Genomic DNA, 18,686 nt, shown 5'->3' on the forward strand with positions numbered 1-18,686 from the left:
TCTTGTGCGCAAAGAAGTAGAAGGCAGGACAGAGCAGGCAGGAGATTCTCAACATGTTGCAGCAGTTCCCTTGCCCTCAGGAGCTAGCGTTACCCCCACTTCCTGTGGGCCTGGGGGAACCCTTTAGCTGCAAAGCACAGAGTAGAGCCCGTACTCAGATTGTAGAGTCAGATTTCACCTATACACACGGAGGATGTCCTTAGGTGGCTAAGGTTGCCATTCTGTCCAACAGCGTTGAGGAGAAGGGCGCCTCCTTGGAATGGCACAAAATGGCATTGATCAGTTTAATGTGTGGATCACTGCAGGAAGAGGAGAGATGTGGGAACCCAGTGTTGGGCGGGAGGAAGAAGACATGAGCCAGTGATCTGAAGTGCTTTTGACTGTAATGAAGTTCTATATACTTGGAAGTGAACTAAAGATTATTTAGCCCGTCCATTAGCAGGGAATCCTCGCAATTGGAAAAACGGTTTTGGCTAGAGGGGGAACTCACTCAGCAGTGTGTGCTGGGTTCAGGGTGGGTGCAGCTGTGAGAGGTCTTCTGTTATCTCACAGGAGACTAACGGGGCTCGTGGGACCAGGAGCCAGGCTGGGGCTTGAATCCCGGAGGGAGTGGGCCCAGAGGTATAGGAAACATGAGCTTGATATTGCTAGGACTCAGTTGAGTGTCAGTAGACAGGTCCCCATCACTGACGTCCAGGCATCTACTTAGACCCCAGCCAAGGTGGTTGAGCTGCACCTCCAAAGTGAACCCAAGGAATGTTGGGGAAAGCAAGGCAGGCTAGTGCAAATCAGAACAGAGTTGTATTAAAAAGCAACGTGCTAGTTAATCCTGGGATATTCTCATACTGTTGGGAACAGGTATCGCTCTCCTGTTGGACAGACAAGGATAGTGACATCTAGAAGGCAAACAGCTTGGTCCGGGTCCAGCAGTCAGTGCAGCAGTTTAGAGGTAATTTGAGGCCCCTACCCCAAGGACTGCTGATGTGTTGGGAGCTTGGGTCCTGGTGTCTCAGTGCTGGGAGGCATTGAACCTGGCGGGGAGTTCCTAGGTCACTAGGAGATTAAGGCAGATCTCAGGAACCTTATGTTCTCAGAAGTCCACATTATTACAGAGTGAGTCCTGAGTCACTCTTTGGATTCTGGTCTGGCCACGTGATCTCGAATAGGATGTCATCTGCCATGCGACCTTCACCAGAGCTGATGAGATGCCCTTGACCCTCTGAGCTGTGAGCTAAATTAAACAGTTTTCTTCACAAACTACCCAGGAACAGAAACAGTCACATTTTCCTAGAAAGTATCTGCTCAGATTTGAATCAACACCTGTCTGGCTTCAAAGTCTTGTGCCCGGTAATCAATCCTACTGTCCCCAGCAGGCACACAGGCCTTGGCCACAAAAGGAAGCAGCAGCATGCTTGCGGTCCTTCATGTCCTCAGACACCACCCGAGGCCTCCGGGACGGCATGCCTCAGGCCACGCAAGTCAGGCTTAGTATGCACTTTTTAGGGAAACCAAGTAGGGATGGGTGGAGAGCTAACTGGGGCTGGAGCCATGAGGAAGTGTGTCAGTAGAGCCAGGGAGTGACCCCAGGGCTGGTGTCCTCAGTGCAACAAGCTGCAGCACTAGGAGGCTGGTGTTGAGGGCGGTGTCAGGAAACCAGACAAACACACAATGACCAGTTCCTTCCTATTAGGCACAGTTTATGGCCCCCGTTGTGTTCTCAAGTGGCTTTTCGGTTGCTCCCTAACGACGGATAGATTCTGCCCCAAGTAAAGTTGCACGCACCAAGAGTGCTGTCCACTAAATCGCCTTGACGGCAGGCATTGGATGTAGAGCAGGTGGAAGCCTCGCAGCTCTAGCTTCTCTGTGAAGTTTATGTGGTACTGTGCCCTCTTCTCAGGTGAAACCGAGGGCATCTTCCAAAGAAAAGGTCGGGCTGCAGCTTCCACTCCACCTGCTGTCTACGCAACTGTAGGCTCCCTGCTCCCTCACTAGGCCTGTTTCCTTGTCTTCTGTGGAATGATGACTTGGAAAACACAGATTTCTCTGCAGAGAAATGTGTGGGACCACTCCACAGATGTCACATGTTGTTCCAAATGAGAGAGGTGCTTCCAAAAAAAACTTCAGAGTCCCCCAGTTCTTTCTGGTAGACAGAATTCTGGCCTGGGAGTCTCAAGATTTTGTTTCGGTTCTGTCTCTGCTGCTAGTTACTTAAAAGCCTTGGCCAAGCCTCTGGGCCTCTTGCCTTGGTTTGTCAGTTTATAAAGTGCCCTGCACAAATGCACACATGTGCAGTGACATTTCCTTCCTGGGTCTTGAAGGGCTGAGTGTGAAGAGATGGGACAGCTGGGTGCGGGGCAGCATGGTAGAGAGAAAAAGATCCATTTGGAGAGTTGCAAGCCAGGCTAGCACTCCTATGAGCTAGGCTTGTGCGTGCTGGATAGGAATTCTGCAAGCAAAGTGGGGCAGAAAAGCCAGTGGGGGCCACGAGAAAGCACACATGACGGCATGAAAAAGGGACCAGGGTGGGGGGGTGGGGGGGAGGCCGCTGGAGTGGGTGCATCAGGGCTGCCGCCAAAGGAGGGCCTCTCCATGTAAGCCGCACGTCACACATGAGCAGCCAGCAACAGCTCCGAGGGAATACTTAGCACTATTTCTTTTAAACCAATACTCATCCGTGATAATGCTCCAGGGCATTTTGTTTTCAATTTAAAAATTGCAATTTGGGTTCTCTTACCTGGGATCCTTTCAGAGCCAGTTACGGGGGGGTACCCCCCCCCTTTCCATGTGGTCCTTGGCTTCCGTCAAGTCAGAGCTGAGGGTGTCAGGGCCTACCCACCCCCCACCCCCTATCCCCCCACCCTCCTACCCTCCACCCCCCAGCAAAGCTATCCTGCATCCCAGCTTAATATTCCAGGTCTCCTCCTGCCAGATAGCACCTCGTATTTCCCTTTTTCCAGATCAGTGACTTTCTTCATCAAAATTAGTTTTCTTGAGGAAATATTGAACAACACAGTTAAGGAACAAGGTTACAGAACCTGAAATTAACTTTGTGATAAGAGCTGATGACCAGTTGAAGATCACTCACGTGGGAGGATCCCTCCCCCTCCACTCCTCCCCAGTGATAGCAGCTCTTTCCCGTATCCCCTCAAGCTGTGCCTGGCATAGCACCCCCTTCCTTGTCTCTTGAAGCCCCAAAGCCTGCAATCTTCCCCCCCCCCCCCCCCCACACACCTATTTCTATCCATCTGGTTACTAGGGGATCCTGGCAACCCACCTCTTCTCTATGTCATCCCTCGGTCTCAGTGCTACTGTCCCTGGCCCTGTCCAGATCTGCAGGGCCCTCGTGGCCAGGACGTCTCCTTGCATCATCTCAGATCTCCCACGTGGCAGCTCTCATGGGCACCTGTGTCTGTCCCCAGCTGAAGCTCCATCAGTCGTCAGCAGGCCAAGCTCTGAAAGGACGAGCCTCATGACCTCTGTGCCCTTTCCAGTTCATGGTCTGTGGCAGCCAGCATCATCTGGTAACCACACAGCTCCCTCCCAAAACCCTGGACACACAAGTATGGGGATTTGTCGAGCGTGTCCCCCATAGGTGCACGCATTTGAGCACTTGGTCCCAGCTGGTGGCGCTGTTTGGGAAGGTTCAAGAGGCACAGTTTGTTGGAGGAAGTGTCACTAGAGATGAGTTTGGTGAGTTGATTCATGCCATTTCTAGTCTGCTCTCACTGCCTCCTGCCTGTTGTTCAAGATGAGCTGTCAGCTTGCTGTGTCAGCCATCATGAACTCTTCTCTCTCTAGAACCATAAGTCAAGATAAGCCCTCTCTTCCATATGCTGCCTGCTGCAGTCATGGTGTTTTATCACAGGACAGAGAAGTAGCTAAGACAGGAGTGACCATAAACATGTCCCAGCAGCCAGACATGGTGGCGCATGCCTTTAATCCCAGCACTTGGGAGGCAGAGGCAGGTGGATCTCAGAAACAAACAAAAATCCCATGTCCCAGCTATGTGTCCTTGTCCCTCTATCTGGCTCATTACCTGCCCTGCCCCCTGCTAAATCCTCTCTCCTCTTAACTCCCTAACAGTTGTATATTTTGCCTCCAAAATGTTTCTCAAACCTTCTTCCTTTCTCTCAACTCCAGTCAGCCTCAGTTCCAGCATTTCCACTCCTGTCCTTATCCCTCTGCCCCGGCCAGCCAGCACACTTTCTTTCTTCTTTCTTTTTTCATTGTTTGTTTGTTTGTTTTGAGACACGGTATCTCTGTGTAGCCTTGGCTGTCCTGGACTCACTTTGTAGACCAGGCTGGCCTTGAGCTCACAGCGATCCGCCTGCCTGTGCCTCCCGAGTGCTGGGATTAAAGGCGTGCGCCACCACACCCGGCTCCACCAGTACAGTTTCTATGCAGCAACTGAAGGCTCTTTCTGAAATACACACTAGAGTTTCTTCCTTCTCAAAAACACTTCCGAAGTCCCCACCTTTGCAGAGTAGCATCCAGACTCCCCAAAGTATTAATCAAGGTCTTTTCAGTCAGGCTCACTCTCACACGCAGGGTAATTTATTCACTTTGGACATGGAGTGTAGAATCTACCTGCCTGAGTTCAAACCCTGGCCCCACATTCTATTGGCTGTGTTGCCTTTGGCAGGTTACTAGACATCTCTGGCTCTCAGTTTTCTAGTCTAGAAAATAAGATGGTTGTGAGGAGTAAATGAGACCAAGTGTTTTGAGCAGTGCACGTCTGACCCATAGTGTCTGGAGCTGTCCACCAACCCCCTCCCCACCCCCACCCCTGCTGCTTACCTCATGAGTGGGAGTCTTGTGTGATCTCATGAGTGGGAGTCTTGTGTGATCTCATGAGTGGGAGTCTGTGTGATCTCATGAGTGGGAGTCTTGCGTGATCTCATGAGTGGGAGTCTTGCGTGATCTCATGAGTGGGAGTCTTGCATGATCTCATGAGTGGGAGTCTTGCGTGATCTCATGAGTGGGAGTCTTGTGTGATCTCATGAGTGGGAGTCTTGCATGATCTCATGAGTGGGAGTCTTGCGTGATCTCATTGATCTTCATGAGTGGGAGTCTTGTGTGATCTCATGAGTGGGAGTCTTGTGTGATCTCATAAGTGGGAGAGAGTCTTGTGTGATCTCATAAGTAGGAGTCTTGTGTGATCTCATGAGTGAGAGGGAGTTATGAGTGGGAGGAAATCTTGTGTCTTCTCATGAGTGGGAGGGAGTCCTGTGTGACCTCATGAGTGGGAGGGAGTCATGAGTGGGAGGGAATCCTGTGTGATCTTATGAGTGGGAGTCTTGTGTCTACTCCTGACACTGGTGACCACTCCCTTGCTGTGCTCCATCATCAGCAGTCTCCTGTTTCCTGCTCTCTCCTGCTTTGTTGTCTGCTCAAGTTCTTCTTTGCAACACCCCAGCCCACCTCCCACTTTGTCCCTCCAATAGCCCCTTTTGCCTTCCCTGTTTGGCCTCAGTCACCTACATGACAACTGCTTCAGGTTTATCTGGCCTCAGAAACAGTCTTGTATTGTCAAGTGTTGGAATTCCCTTGGGTACCAGTCTCAGACCCCACAGCTGTCAGGACTGGGCCCCTGTGTCCTGCCCAATATACACATTGTCACATTTATTTCGTCTATCAAAGCCTAGTTTGTCCTGAAGATCCACAGCCTGTGCCCATGACACCAAGGGCCTGGGTTGCTATGAGAGAATGCAGATCCTCCAGTGTGACAAAGCATGACTCTAACCAGCTTTGACATCCCTGGCTGGTGTCATCGTAATTCAGAACTTGTCCCCATGCCTGCCCCTCGATGCTTGTGGCTTTCTAGTCTAGCTGCTGACTCTTCCCTCCGAGTGCTCTGGCTTGCTTCCCCCACATGCCCTGCCTGACTGCCTCAAATGCATTATAAATCTCCCATCCAAATCCCTGCTCTCACAGATCATCCCTGGTGGTGCTGGTAAGGCACAGCGTGACCTCTCCACGTGAATAATGCTGCTTGCGTGCTTGTGACACAGCCTTCGGCAGAGGTGATGTCAGGATAAAACTCTGCTCAGCACTTGTTAGCTGGAACCTGGGACCTTCTAATGAACCCTTGATTCCACAGATGAACACAGCTGAACACGGAAGTCAGTCCAGTGACTGTCCATGGCCACATGACACTCAGAAATGTCCTAGCAACACTGGAGCCAAAATCCAGATTTTTCTGGTCTTCAATTTTTCAACTTACTGAAGTCTAAGTGGAGTGAATATACATATAACAAAGTTCACCAGCCTCATCACTTTTTCTTGTGTGTCGAGGGTGGGGGTGAGGGTATGTGTTTGCTTTCATGTGGAGCCCAGTGCCTGCTGCCAAGTGTCTCTTCAGCTAGTTTTCCATAGGAGCTTTTAAGACTACCAGTTCAGCTGTGCTGGCCAGTCAGAGGACTTCCCCACCCCACCCCAACTCTGGCATTACAGACATATCGTACATGCCTAGCTTTTTATCTGGTTGCTGGGACTAGAACTTAGGTCCACATGCTTGCGCTGCCGGCACTCCGCCAGCTGAGCCATCTCTTCACCCGTAGCCTCATAATTTTGAGAGTGTAAAGTTCAGTGGTACATATATTGCCACCACCCAGCTGTAGAGTTTATTTAGATCTGGAGTAACTGAAATTCTGTCCTTATTAAATACTAACCCAACCAACCGTCCCCAACCCCTTCTGCTTATTCTTTTTTTCTTTTTAAAGATTTGTTCATTTATTGTGTATATGATGTTTTGCCTGCATGTACGACTGCACACCAGGAGAGGGCACCAGATCTCATTATAGATGGTTGTGAGCCACCGTGCGGTTGCTGGGAATTGAATGCAGGACCTTTGGAAGAGCAGGAAGTGCTCTCAACCTCTGAGCCATCTCCCCAGCCCTATTTCAAATTCTTAAGAATTTGATTTCTTGGGGACCTTGTACAGGGGGATCTTACATTACTTAGCCTTTTGCATTTGCCTTATTTCTCTGCACAGAGTCCTCAAGGTTGCGGTCTTGCTTGTGGAATGCATTCCCTTCCATTTTAACTCTAATAAAACCCTGCTTAAGCAATGTTGGAAATGTGAACAGCCTGGCTTTCTCAGATGCCTTTCCACAATATCCACTAGGGGGCAGTAAAAGATGCAGACAATTTTCAACAGGCCTCCTGCGTGCCAGGCAACACAGCCAGCATCTTCTGTGTATCTCTCTCAGCCATCCCTGTATACAATTACAAGATAATGGATTTCACATCCGACAGCAGAGCTGGATAAACCAGAGATACCATCAGCTGTATCTTAAGAGCTGTCCTCCTCACATCCTGGCCAACACTAAGGCATAGAACTTCATTTCACATAGTGGCTTCAGACGGGATTTTGGCTTAACCCGCTCTAGCCCAGGGGTTCTCAGTGCCCACGTCAGAATCGCATATTCAGGTCTCAGCCAAAATCAAGTCAGAACTTCAGTGGGAAGTGAGGGTGAGGTTGGGGCCAGAGACAGAAACTATATATTTAATATCAGTCATCGGAGGGAAAAAGGAGTCTATTGAGCAAAACCAGAAATCAGAGGATATTCTGATTTTTTTTTTTTTTTTTTTTTTTTGGTCATTGCTAAAGAAGTGACTGAAGGGACCTCATTTTCTAGACCTAGCACTTGTGCATGTATGTGTGTGGAGGTCAGGGGTCAAAGCCAGATGTCTTTCTCAGTTGTTCTTCACCCTTTTTGTTTTTGAGACAAGGTCTCTCTGAGCCTGCAGCTCACCAGGTAGCTAGGCCGGCTAGCCTTTGAGCCCCAGGTTCCTCCTGGCTGGCCCAAGAGCCCCGGGGATCCTCCTGGCTCTGCCTCCCTAGTGCTAGGATTACAGGCTTACACCAACTATGCCCAGCTTTCTTTATGTGGGTGCTGGGGATCAGACTCAGGTCCTGCTTACACAGCAGTTACTATGATGACTGAGCCAGGCTGTGGCACTTCTGGACACACTCAGACAAACAATTTGAAGCTGTGGTATCCTGGACAGCTCAGAATCCATAGACACAATTCCAAGACAGCCATGTTTAGGGTGAGGTCAGAGCCCAGCTATCCATACTGTCTGAGCATACTGCGCCTTTCCTATAGTAATCAGAAAAGCAGGTCTTTGATTTCATCTTATCCAAAGAAACCCTGGCACAGTGAACCTGAGGTGGGATCAAGAGACCTGGGTTCTCATCCTGACTGCCCCACTAGCCAGTTAGGGGACCCCAGGCAAGTCCCACCACTTCTCTCATCCTCAGACTCTCCTTTGAATTGAGTCGATGGGATGACGTTGGCCTCCAAGGATCCTTTTTGATTCCGAAAAGTCAGCGATTCTATTAGAATTAATAATCTTGATTTGTAATGATGATTCTGGCAAGGAGCGGAAGAAATATTTAACAGTGTAAGGAATGACAGAGACTATTGACCGTGTAGTTTAATTTATTTAAGGCACACACCTCGAATTCAAAGGAGAAAATATCACTCCTGATAATATATTGAACTGTTAGTATCATCCGCCCAGCCAAAGCTTTCCAGAGCGAAAAATTTTACCCATCAGTGCAGACTTGACAATTTTCACTTGCTGATCCATGCCTGCCATTTGCCCACAGCACGCATATTTACTGCAAAGGCCATGAATGTGGACATGCATGTGGATGCCTTGGATGAATATTAAGTAACGACCCGAGCGTCAAGGTCACCGTTGCAGGAAAGGCTCTATGGAGGGCCCAGGAGCCTGCATTGATCTCCTGCGAAGCTCCTTTCTGAATCCTGCTGACGTGGAGGAAACAATTGATGTGAACCATTATTAAGGCTTTAAGTGTTTCTCCATTGTTAAGGATCTTTTACAAGCCCAAGGAATTGGCAAATGCTTCAGTTAGAAATATAGGCCAGTCAAAGAGATAAGTACATTCCAGAATGCGGATGGCCTGGGTCAGGCTTACACAGCAAAGGCAAAGGCTGGTGGGAGGCCAGCACTGGACCATCACCAGCTTTGCCCGCCTGCCGGGCACTGCCCTTGGTGACAGCTCAGAACAGTGCTTCCATGCCAGGAGCTGCAGAGAATAAGGTGTCCATCTTCACGTGTCCCCACACACACAAAAAAAAAAATCTCCTCTCTTAACAGTTCGGTCCCTATAGTTCTCTAAAGCACCCAATCTCAGGCTGTCTGTGTCCCTGAGCCTGGCTGGTCCAATGTCAAGAAGTTGGTAGCTGGTGAGGGGCCTTCCAGCTGCATCACAAGGTGGGAGGGAGCATCACAGGACAGAACACAGCAAATGTGCTAGCCAGCAGTAGCCCTTTCTTATGAGGCTGCCAGTGCTGTCATGGGGCTCCACTCTTATGGCTTCTCCAACTTTACCTGCCAAGTATCCACCTTGAGATGCCATCAATATATGCATATAGGGGTTAAGTTTCCAACAAGTGAGCTTCAGGGGAGTACCTAGAAGCCATAGCCTGGAGGAATCAGGTACCTATAAATTATACACAACCACGGGTCCAAGCCAAGTGCCTAGATGGTCACAGATCCAGGAGGAGGGTAGCTGCTGCCGATGGCAGAACCTAGTTCCTGAAAGGCCCAGACAGATCATGAGATAGGTCAAGCCATAAACCAAAAACCCGTCTGCCTCTCATGTGCTGGCTCAGGCTTTGGTACTGCGCCTGGCCCATTGAAGGTTGAAAGGAACATGGAGGAAGGCATAGGGCTTTAGATCATCAGTCCAGGACTCAGTCTCAACTCTGCCACCTCTCCCAGGTAAGCTGGCAAGTTTATTTTCTCACTGAGTCCTTAGCCCGCTCAGGCGCTCGGATGCTTGCTTAGCGCGTGCACAAGGTCCAGCACCACATAGGCCAGGAGTGATACTTATCTGAAATCCTAGCCCATGGGAGGTCAGGAGTTCAAGGTTACCCTTAGCTATAGAGAAAGTTCAAGGCCAGACTGGACAAGATACCCTGTCTCAAAACAAACAAGATCCAGAAGGAAAAAAACACAAAGGGACAATCTTAGTTCTGTGTAATAGGTATGGAAGGCAGATGAAAATAGTTTGCTCTGTAAATGGCAGCGCCAGGGCTTGGACCCAGGGAGGTTTACTCTTTCCTCTCACACATAGCAACAGCAGCATAGTACCTGCCACTTGGCGTATCACAGGTTCTCACAGACTATCACGCTACTGCCTCTGTTATTCATTATGTGACTTGTACAAGAATGCAATGAAGGATTGGTGACATGGCTTGAACTCAAGTCTTCTGACTGTCCTTCTGACCCATGTTCCACCCCACTCTCAAGCCACAGGACTGAGGACAAGTCCTGTGTCACTGTACCCCCAGACAGTGTCACCGGCGCGGAAGGTGCTGGTGAGCATTCAGGAAGGGAGTATCTCAGACACACACTAATGGCTCCTTCCCTCCCTCCCAGGTCCGAATGGTGAAGGATGGTGACCCCTCTTGGAAGCCCATTTTTATTGTGAAGCCCGATAGTGGTTGTCAGGGTGATGGAATCTACCTCATTAAAGACCCCAGTGATGTTCGCCTGACCGGGATGCTCCAGAGCAGGCCAGCCGTGGTCCAGGAGTACATCCGCAAGCCTCTCCTGATTGACAAGCTCAAGTTTGATATCCGCCTGTATGTCTTGCTAAAGTCCTTGGACCCCTTAGAGATTTATATAGCCAAAGACGGACTCTCTAGGTTTTGTACGGAGCCGTACCAAGAGCCCAACCCCCAGAACCTGCACCATGTGTTCATGCACTTGACCAACTACTCGCTGAACATCCACAGTGGCAAGTTCGTCCACTCCGACAGCGCCAACACAGGCAGCAAGAGGACCTTCTCCAGCATTCTGTGTAGACTGTCTTCCAAAGGTGTGGACATCAAGAAAGTCTGGTCTGATATCATCTCCTTAGTTATTAAGACTGTCATCGCCCTGACCCCGGAGCTCAAAGTTTTCTACCAGTCAGACATCCCTACAGGGAGGCCGGGGCCCACCTGCTTCCAGGTAACCATGGCAACATCCACCATGAGTTCTGGCACTGACTGGGCTTAGGATGGGCTCCTTGTCCTGCTGTGGAATCAAGGATGGACAGGACGGACAGGGGTGGGCTACAGGTGGCAGCTGCTGTAGGCCTTGGTGTTAGATATCCAACCCGACTTCCAGCTCTCTCTTCCTAGGTGACTGGGGGCGAGCAACTTTCCTTCATTTTATATAAATCTGGAAGCTTCTTGTGAGAGCACATACGTCATGCAAACATTCTTCATTCATTGAACAGTTGTTTGCGCCTACTTGGTAGGAGGTCAGGCATTGTCGTAGAACCCTTGCTGCCCCAAGCCGAGAATCCATAGTGGGAGAGAGCCATTAAGAAGCCATCGATACAGAGTGTCACAAGTGGTAGAATCAAATAGGAAATGGACGGGGTGCCATGGGGCTGTGGACTCTTCTGACGTTCCTGGCTTGGCCCAGGAAGGCATCGTGAAAGAAATGGCAGTTCCCTTGGAAGCCGAGGCGAGCAGGGAGGAATGACTAGGGATAGCCACAGAATGCTGTAGGTGGAGACACGCTGCTTTGGAGTTCAGAGGGAAGCCTGGCATGTTTTAGGTACCAAAAGAACTTTAGTGTGGGTAGGGATGGGCTTTGAGGCATAGGTGGGGGATATGAGAGAAGATGAGGTGGGGGAAGTTGTGGAGAGGCTGGGGGTCAGTGGCAACCATCAGAGGGTTATAAGTGGGTTGGGTCGGACTCAGATCTCTATATCCTCAAGCACACGGTTCCGTGATTCGTGGGGGTACGCGTTGAGCCAAGGCTGCCTTCAAGGAGATTGCTAATGAGATAAATGCCTGTATACAAGCAGGAAAAGATGTTGGTGCTGAACAGGAAGGTGTCAGGTAAAGCCGAGTCCTATCTGAGGAGGTTGGATGGCTGGTCTCGGTGACTTTGTGGTCCAGGGAAAGAGAAGAGATGGAGGCAGAGAGAAGAGGGGCAGCTGAGATGGAGACACATGTCTTGGGCTCTCGACATGTGGCTCAGGCTAGCAGGGAAGGCCCAGGAACTGGAGATAAAATGCCTGTGTGGCAGCCAAAAGAAGAGGATATATATAAGTGGACATTTGGGCTGGCATCTGGGAAAGACAGGGCTGGGCTGGAGAAAGAGCTGGGAACTCTTCCACAGTAGTGACTGAAGGCACGAAGGGTATGGAGACACCTCCACTTACAGAAGGGTGGACAGAGGCAGGGAACCAACAAAGACTGAGAAGCTTGGTCAGGGGTGAGCATGTGGGAAATGCCAAGGAAGAGGTACTCAGAGAATACCTGGGCATGGGCCTGCACCCTCAAACATTGTCAGGATGTCAGGCAAGACCATCCTTGGAGCTGTCTATGATGTTCACTGACATGTGTCTTGGGGACTCTAGCAAGAACTGTCTTGAGCAACCACCTAGTTTGTAAGAAGAAAATGGAAAATGATGTAAAAAACAGCTTTTAAAAACAGATGTCACAGATGGGATAGAGGCATAAAGACCAGGCACTTACTTGCCACCAGATCTGTCAGACCAGAGAGGATAAGATGAGCCTCTGGAATCCTCTCCACCCAATCTTTGAATGTGTGTGTGCGTGTGTGTGTGTGTGTGGTGTGTGTGTGTGTGTGTGTGTTGTGTGTGTGAGAGAGAGAGAGAGAGAGAGAGAGAGAGAGAGAGAGAGAGAGACAGAGACAGAGACAGAGACACAGAGAGAGAGAGAGACAGAGAGAGGGACATAGAGAGACAGAGAGAGAGAGAAGGAGAGAGGGAGAGAGAGAGAAGGAGAGAGAATGAGAGAGAGAGAGAGAGAGAGGAGAGAGAGAGAAGAACCCAGGGCATATTTGTAATGCGCACCCTGACCCACTGTTCTTCCCTGTTTCATCTCCACCTTGTCCTCTTCAGAAGCACTCTTCTGAAATGTTGACCATTCCCTCAGTTTTCAAACCTACACGCGGTCATGCATGACTACTCCCCAGACAGGACACTGCCTTATCTGACCTGCTTCCGAGCATCATAAAAGCCCCAGTCTCCTGATGCACCTGCCCCTTCATGGGCTACGGTTCAAAGGTTGGTCTCATTCCTGGAGCAGGTGATGTGACTCCGCTTGCACTCATGCACACCACCTAAGTACACAGGTTTTTCTTTTTATGTATAGTTTCCCCGCCCCCCCCCCCCCCAGTCAAGGAAGATCTGGATGTTTCCTGGCTGTGCTGGGAGGGTCACAGGCAGGAAGGAGCAAGAGTGGGGAGAGGGCTCGGAGCATCGTCTCTCACGGATGGGCACCTACTCACCAGCGCATGCGCAGGCTGGGTAGCCTCAAATCCAGAAAGGCTGCTCAGGGCTAGTCCCTCATCAGCAGGGGCATCAGGTCAAAGTCCCTGGAGGGGAACCAAGGCAATGGGAGAAGCAGGAAGTGGTAATTGTCCTCTAGAGTCCCATCTGTGGTCCCCCCAGGCTCCCAAAGGCCTTCAGTTCCTAAGCACATGTGTCTGGTAGCCAATAGGAGACGGATAGAAAGGGCTGGTGAGGAAGACTTCAAGGCAGTGCCAGGGTAAAGAAGTCCTGGCCCAGGCCATTACAAAGTGAGGGCAGAGGAGTCACTTGTGATGTGGTCACATGCAGGGTTCCTCCCTGAGTATGGCGTGGTCATGCCTGCTTGGCAGTAACAGCTATTCTAGGACCATCCCATGGGGCCAGGCAAGCATGGCCAAACCACAGAGCCCAGCATGATCATCGTGGCACAGCAGGGACGGGTAGGGACTGGGGTGGTCATTATGTGTGAGCCTTGCAGTAGACAGACAACAACAGACAGCCATCAGGGCTGGGGCAGGGCCAGCTGTAGGGGACTAAAAGCCAAGATCCAGAACCACTGGTTTGGTCAGGTCACATCTAGCAGATGTGCCCAGAGCCTCATGATCATTTGCCACTGCTTGACCACACTAAACGCTTCCAGGCCCAGGGTGAGGAGACAGGCTGGGAATGAAGGCCTTTCTAGCTTTGTGAATGTTGGGGTCCTTCTTAGCACCCATAGCTACTTAGACTCTGCACACTCACACCCACGTGGGCGCGTCGGGAAGTGATATGGGTGAAAAGGGTTTAGATGGTGCCAAGTGGTTTCTGCTTAGCATATGTTGGCTGTGCATCTCAGACACACGGTGAGGGAGAGGAGTTGGTACCCCTCCCCAGCCAAGTCCACTCCTGCTTGCTTTGTTGGAATCACTTTTTAAGATACTGTTAGCTCAGCTCCTGACACCTGAGCAGGTTTCCATGGTGAGATTCCGAGGTCCATTTGCCATGTGTCCTAAGTCACTTAACTCTTCGGGAACTCATTTTCCTCATCTGCCTCACGTGAGATAAGGATTAGGAAGTGCTTTGCAAAAGGCCCTGCACAAATGCAGGAAGCCTCTTCTTTGCTGGGTACCCCCCTCCCTTTTGCTTGTAGCAAGGCCTGGCCAGACGGCAGCACTGCAGAACATAAACTCTAGCCAACCAAACTGCTCTGAGTCTGAGGCATGTGCCTGTGACCCTGTTCTAGCCACAACCACAGTAATGACTCGGAGAAAAAGGTGGCTAAGCACAGCTGGCACAGCTCCGCTGCGGTCAGATTTCCTGTAATCTGCTGTGGAGGAACACAGCTGCCCTGTCATTCCAGCCTCTCCCTTGTCATTGGCCAGGCAGCCGCAGTCCCAGAACCTCACATCTGCCGTCTTGAGGGCAGCAATGTGACCCTGGCTTAAATACAGGGTCAGGCCGGGTGTAGCCCATCATGAGGCACACACACACACACACACACACACACACACACACACACACACACACACACACACACACACACACACACAGAGGGAGGCCTTCGGCTCGGCTCTAAGAAAGTCTCTTCCCCACCCTGTGGCCTGGTCAGTATATTTCTCATGTTCCTCGTGTCTATTTCTGTCCTTGGCCATGACCCTCCTGTTGGATGTCTAGAGCTATAGCTTTCCTAAGGCCTAGCATGACCCTCTTGCTCCTCTGCTCTTTGCCTGCTTCCTTACCCCACAGTCCAGACACTCCACCAGGCAGAAGCTGAGAATTGGTGTGTGTATATGTGTGTGTGGGCGGGGCTGCAGTCAAGGGCTGGGGTTTCCTTCTCAGATGCTTCTCCCAGCTCCCGCTGACAGCAACTGTAGCTATAGTGAGTTTGAGAAGCCAACCTTTCCTACTCCAGGTTTCCTTAGCGACAAGTAGTGAGCGTCATCTGTAGTTTCATCCCAGGGCTGCCGCGTGCTCCGATAAGAGAGAGCTGTGGGGAACAGTCCCTAGCACACAGCAGCCACTTAATAAGTGAGAGTTTGCCTCTTTCTTGCCCTGGCTGTTTCCTATGACAACACTTCTCACACCTACCCACGAGGAAAGACCTTGAAGTTATGATAAATTGGCAACTACTCTTCGTTTTAAGGTTAACTGGGATGATGGTGTTTCACGTTTGGAAACCTCCCAGCCTGGCTCCCCAGCTTGCCTGTGCCTCCACCGTGGTTCTCCCACACCAGGTCTGTTTCCTCTCCCCTGGGCATCACCGGTGCTTTCCTGGTTGCGCCACTGGTTTCTCCTCTGTCTTGGGCAGCCTGGTCTGTTCTCTCCTGTTCACCATTTTCCACACTCACTGCCTTCCAAAGTGTAGCTCGAGCCCTTCTTTCTCTATGAAGCCTTCCTTGGCCACCCCTTTGGAATCCAGCAGGCTCCCCAGGTACCCACTGAGACGAGACCTGAGATAGGCGTGTGGCATGTGGCTAAGGACAGGACGAGGCCAGTGCCTCCAAAAGATTCTCTACTTAGTGTGGAAACATCACAGGGAGCATCACTGCCCTGTGTACGGCACGTGTCCCGTGTCCAAGGGCACACACAGGCTAGGGAGAGTTAACTGCCAACCGAAGGCTCCCAGTAAGGGGAGGTCCAAGTGATTCAAGGCATGAAGAGGACTTTCCCAGTAGATGGTGAGGGGTCCCACATTCTCCCACATCCCTGACACCTTACTGGCTGCTCTTCCTTGGCCCCTTCCTCAGACCCATCACTACTGGAGACCCCGGGGAATCCAGTTTTGGAAATCTGTCTTTGTACATCTACCATTGCTCCCTAAGTGGTCCCACCCTGCCCTGGGACTTTAGGGGTCAGCCACATGCTGTTGAGTTCTAAATTCATATTGCTGATCTTGACCTCTGCTTGAGTTCTGGGCTGAAATGCCCCACTGCCCACTTACACTTTCTACCAAGCTAGCTCCTGGGCACCCAAACACCAGGGTCAAAATCAAACTCTCGCCTTCCCTCCTACAGCTTGCTATCCTCTGTCCTTCCAGTTCCAGTAAGTGAGCAGCATTCACCCAGACCAGGAGCCGGAATCATCCTTAGCTCTTCCATCCCATGCAGCCCACAAACAGCCCTGCAGTGGCCAACAGGAACCTTTAGAAGCACAAGTCAGGCTCTGTTACCCTCCCTTGCTCAAACTCCGCAGCGGCTTCTTCAGTCCTCCCAGTGCTGGCTGCTGTGTGCTGCGCTGCCTTATCCACCCTTCCTGATCCCTCAGAACTCAACTCCTGTCACAGTCCTTCTTGTCGTACACTTTGCCATTCAAAAGTGGCCTCTGCTCTCAATGATTTCTTCTAGAATGCTCTTGCCAGCCCTTCAAACAGGACCTGCTCTCTTACTTTAGTCGCCGTTGACTTGTCACCTCCTAAAGTTCCCAGCTCTGGGCCACAAAGACTGAACTTAAACAACCAGGCTGCCAGAAACACATAGAAATGGATTATCTGAGTAAGCGGTTCGGGCTTTGGATGCTGGGTGTGGCCTTCCACAGTGAGCCCCAAGAAAAAGAAGGAAGCAAAGCAGATCCTACTGCTGTCCCTGTTTTCTGCCTGGAGCATGGGACAAGGATGGGGTGCTACACAGACCTGGGTGACCTCAGGGAAAGTGGCTGGTGCTGTGAGCTAGATCTTGGAAAGTTACTTGTTAAGTCAGGAATGAGCCCCAGAAATCTGCCGAGTGTGTGTGTGTGTGTGTGTGTGTGTGTGTGTGTGTGTGTGTGTGTGTGTGTGTAGGGTTCATCTACAAAGGTGGAAACTGAAACTGATAAGGTAACCTTCTGAAGGTCAGGACAGGGAGCAGTTCTAGCCTTGCTTGTTACTGGGAATGTTCAGTGGAGACGGCAAAGCTGTTCTGCCTCCATGGGTCAGGGTGACTGTGGGCCATAAGCAACAAGACTTTAAGGTATCAAACTAGCCTGCAAAGACTGATTGCAGCACAAAGCCCAGAGTCTTGAAGCAGAACTATGGTACTTTCACGGTGCCCAACATCCGATGTAAGAAATCACTAAACAGTGCACACGGGAAGGAAAGTGGGGACAGGCATTCATTAACTCAGTCTTTTTTTTTTTTTTTTTTTTTTTGCTTTTTTGAGACAGGGTTTCTCTGTGTAGCCTTGATTGTCCGGGACTCACATCGTAGACCAGGCTGGCCTTGAACTCACAGCGATCCACCTGCCTCTGCCTCCCAAGTGCTGGGATTAAAGGTGTGCACCACCACGCCCAGCTTAATTCAAAGTCTTAATGATGATGGAACTAGCAGAAAATGAAAAACAAAATAATTATAATGATGCACAAAATTTAAGGAAAATGTTACCTTAATGAAGAGAGAGCTAGAAGTCCTTAAAAAGAGCAAATGAAACTTCTAAAGTGACTAAAACCCAAGCCAAGCATGGTGGTCCACATCTGTAACCTCAGCACCAGGGAGGCTGAGGCAGGAGGATGGAGGCCAACCTAGACTACATAGTGAAACCCTAACTTAAAAATAAATGAAGAAGCAGCGAGAAAACAAAATAAAACCTTATTAATGATGAGGAATTTTCACTCACTGGGATTAACATCAAACAAACAGTGAACTTGAAGACACCAGCGAAACTGTGCAGAATTAAACAGAGAGGAACAGGAGCAGGGGAAAGTGTGGACCACACCAGGGAGGCTACTATATGTTCAGCTGTGGTCCCAGGACAAAAGAGAAACACACATTTAAAGAGCTGGTAGCTGAAACATTCCAAATTTGGTTAATCCTAACAAAAGCTCACAATCCAAGAACCCCAAATAAAACAAAAGACAAAAAACAAGCAAACAAAAAACTCTCAACAGGGCAAGACATCACCACCACCACCACCACCATCATCATTCTCTGTCTGTCTGTCTGTCTGTCTGTCTCTGTCTGTCTCTGTCTCTGTCTCTGTCTCTCTGTCTCTGTCTCTCTGTCTCTGTCTCTCTCTCTCTCTCACACACACACACACCACCCTAAGACTTACAATCAAATTGAGAATAGCCAGTCATGATAAGACAGCCATAGAGAAAAGACATTCCACTGAGAGGAAGAGGGGCATTCACACCCCAGTGAGTGGGGGTGTGAGTCCAAAGACAGAGGCTGACCAGGGATCCCTCCTTAGAAGGACCTTCTCTGGCCTACCAGGCCCCTCCGACCCCTGTGCCACGGTTTGTGTTCTTTCCTTGCCCATGGCCCACCCTCCTCTAATATGGTGAGCCCTGGAGATAGCAGATGCGTTATTTTCAGTTGCTTTGTTCCTAGTGACAAAGAAATAGTGTCATCCAGAAAGGGAAGAGTAGGGGTGGGGGAGACACAGCAAGCAAACGTGAGCTGTGTAATTAGAACCCA

The 18,686-nt window shown here is 50.3% G+C and overlaps 1 protein-coding gene across 1 annotated transcript in view; it reads left to right on the plus strand.

Annotated features, from left to right (window-relative positions):
• Window positions 1–18,686, plus strand: part of Ttll11 (tubulin tyrosine ligase like 11) — a 227,423-nt gene that overhangs the window by 66,517 nt on the left and 142,220 nt on the right. Inside the window, exon 4 of the mRNA XM_051166567.1 lies at window positions 10,420–10,995. Within this exon, the coding sequence (XP_051022524.1) occupies window positions 10,420–10,995 (576 nt within the window). The remainder of the gene's footprint in view (window positions 1–10,419; window positions 10,996–18,686) is intronic.

This window comes from Acomys russatus, chromosome 24, assembly GCF_903995435.1.
Source record: "Acomys russatus chromosome 24, mAcoRus1.1, whole genome shotgun sequence".
In the NCBI taxonomy this organism is placed as follows: domain Eukaryota; kingdom Metazoa; phylum Chordata; class Mammalia; order Rodentia; family Muridae; genus Acomys; species Acomys russatus.